This window comes from Lathyrus oleraceus, chromosome 5 (assembly GCF_024323335.1).
Source record: "Lathyrus oleraceus cultivar Zhongwan6 chromosome 5, CAAS_Psat_ZW6_1.0, whole genome shotgun sequence".
In the NCBI taxonomy this organism is placed as follows: Eukaryota; Viridiplantae; Streptophyta; class Magnoliopsida; order Fabales; family Fabaceae; genus Lathyrus; species Lathyrus oleraceus.
The window spans coordinates 391867816-391870566 of record NC_066583.1 but is presented as its reverse complement, the minus strand read 5'-3'; the positions used below and the strand labels follow the sequence as shown (position 1 = coordinate 391870566).

General features: G+C 39.1%; 1 protein-coding gene across 1 annotated transcript; it reads left to right on the top strand.

Moving 5' to 3' along the window:
• The first annotated feature begins 338 nt into the window (after positions 1 to 338).
• On the top strand, positions 339 to 785 carry LOC127080930 (uncharacterized). The gene has a single exon (XM_051021216.1). The coding sequence runs from the start codon at positions 339 to 341 to the stop codon at positions 783 to 785; it is 447 nt and encodes a 148-aa protein (XP_050877173.1).
• Positions 786 to 2751: the final 1966 nt, after the last annotated feature.

The following is a 2751-nucleotide window of genomic DNA, read 5'->3' as shown; positions in this document are numbered from 1 at the left end:
ATAAAGGAATAAACCTAATGTCTCGATCCCAGAGGAGAAGGCAACAACAATAGAGGAAAGCTGAAAGAGAAGCTGCAGAACAGGAAAAGCCTGAATCTAGTAGCAACATGGTGCCCAAGCAGGAAAATAAGCCGGTCGTAAGGGAGTTATTCTCTCCTCAAAAGAAGGTGCCTGCGGTAAAGTCTGATCCTGACGAAGACATGGTGACATGCGACTTCGACTCTGATTCAGATGCTTTTCTGGACATTGCATGCAATGTGGTGTATGTCCTTCTTAGAGAATATGACTAAGTCATGGTGTAAGTCCTTTTTAGTATGTCCTTCGACTCTGAAATGGAGATGGCGAAATACAAGCCTGTGTGTTATTACATCATGAACAATGGTTGTGTGGAGAAGCAAAATGCTTTCTTCGAAAGGCCAAATGAGTCGATGAAAGTCCATCTAAAACCTATGTTTATCAGAGGTGAAGTAGAAAATGTAGGGGTAAATAATATCCTCGTGGATGATGGAGCGGCAATGAACTTAATGTCGTATTACATGCTAAAAAGGTTAGGCAAAGATGACACCGACACAAAGCCCCACAACATGGTTCTCTCGAACTATGAAGGGAAATTCGGAACTACATTAAGGGTGATACAAGTTGACCTCAATATCAGCACAATAACAAGGCCTACATTGTTCATGGTAATAGCATTAAAAGCCAACTATAATTTGTTGATGGGTAGGGAATGGATTCATGGCATAGGCGCAATACTCTCTTTGATGCACCAGAGGGTCACCATCTAGTGAAGTGATGGGATTATGGAAAATATAGAGGTGGACCAAAGCTATTTTATGGCTGAGGTTAACCATGTGGACAGGAGCAGCTTCGACATGAACCTGACCCACATAGAGCCTTGTAGTCCAACAAGTTTCGACCTTTCACCTACGAACAATGCATTTTCTCCCTCTATCTACATCCAACTTACGAGTTCTAGTGGGATAGAGAAGTAGTTGGTGAAGAGGACTTCTACTATGGAAGTATCGAAGGTATCCAACCTACGGGTTGGGGAAGTGAATTCGGTGATGATGTCTGATCTGAAGGAGTACAAAGACTGATTCACATGGGATTATGATGAGATGCCTGGTTTGAGCAGAGATCTGGTCGAACTGAAGTTGCCAATAAAGCCTGGGAAGAATCCTATCAAGTAGACCCCAATGAGATTTGCATCCGAAGTTCTGTCGAAGATCAAAGAAGAGGTCGAAAGGCTTCTTAGATACAATTTCATCCGCACCACCAGGCATGTCGAATGGATTGCTAATATTTTACCAGTTACTAAAAAGAATAGTACTTTGAGGTTTTATATTGATTTTAGAGATTTGAATGTTGCAACCCCAAAAGATGAGTATCCAATGCATGTGGCAAAAATGCTAGTAGATTATACCGTAGGACACGAGTATCTTAGCATGCTCGATGAATATTCTATATATAATCAGATTTTCATTACTGAGGAAGATATGCCAAAAACAACATTTCGATGCCCCATAGTGTTAGGCACCTACGAATGGGTAGTAATGCCTTTTGGCTTAAAAAATACTGGGGCAACTTATCAACGGGTAACGAATTCCATTTTTCACGATTTCATCAAAACTTTTATGCAAATCTACATAGATGATCTTTTAGTTAAGTTTGTTTCAGCGAAGAATTATATAGACCATCTTCGACAATCATTCAATAGAATGAGGAAACATGGTCTAAAAATGAATCCTCTAAAGTGTGCTTTCTGTGTGAAGGAATGGGATTTCTTAGGCTTTATGGTCCATAAGAAAGGGATCAAAATTAATCAGAACAAGACCCAGGCCATTATGGAAGCGAAAGTGCCATCAACAAAGAAGGAATTACAGTCGTTGCTAGGCAAGATTAACTTCTTAAGGAGGTTTATATCGAACTTAAGTGGCAAGACTCAAGCCTTATCACCTCTACTTTGAATCAAGCAGGAAGCCTTTGAATGGGGGCAAGTGCAACAAGAGGCTTTCGACAAGATCAAACCCTACCTTGTGCATCCTCCAATTCTGTCACCTCCTTGTAGGAATAGATGTATGAGATTGTACATAGATGTGTCTGATGTAACATTAGGGAGCATGTTTGCTCAGGAGGATGAAAATGGTGTCAAAAGATCCATTTAATACCTTAGTAGAGTCCTAAATGATGCAGAAACCAGATATAATATAGTCGAAAAATTATGCCTATGTCTATATTTCTCTTGTACAAAACTAAAGCATTATATAAGGCCAGTTGATGTGTACGTTTCATCTCATTTTGACGTTATTAAGCATATGTTCTCTAATCCTATCTTACATAGTCGAATTGGTAAATGGACATTGGCTTTGACCAAATATTCTTTAACTTATATGCCTTTAAAATATGTTAAGGGACAAGTGGTAGAAGACTTTATAGTCGACCATTCCATAGTACAAAACTCCTTAAACTATATGGACTTTGAGCCTTGGAAGATGTACTTTGATGGTTCTGCTCATAAAGATGGAATGGGTGTGGGGATATTAATCGTTTCTTGTAGTAGAATTCCAAAAAAAATCAAGTATAAGGTCGAAGGCCTTTGTTCGAACAATGAGGCTGAGTATGAGGCTCTGATAGTCGGCCTTGAAGTCTTGTTGGAATTGGGAGCAACTTAAGTAGAAATTATGGGAGATTCAGAATTAGTAATAAAGCAAATCACAAAGGATTGCAAATGTGTTAAAGAAAATATGATTA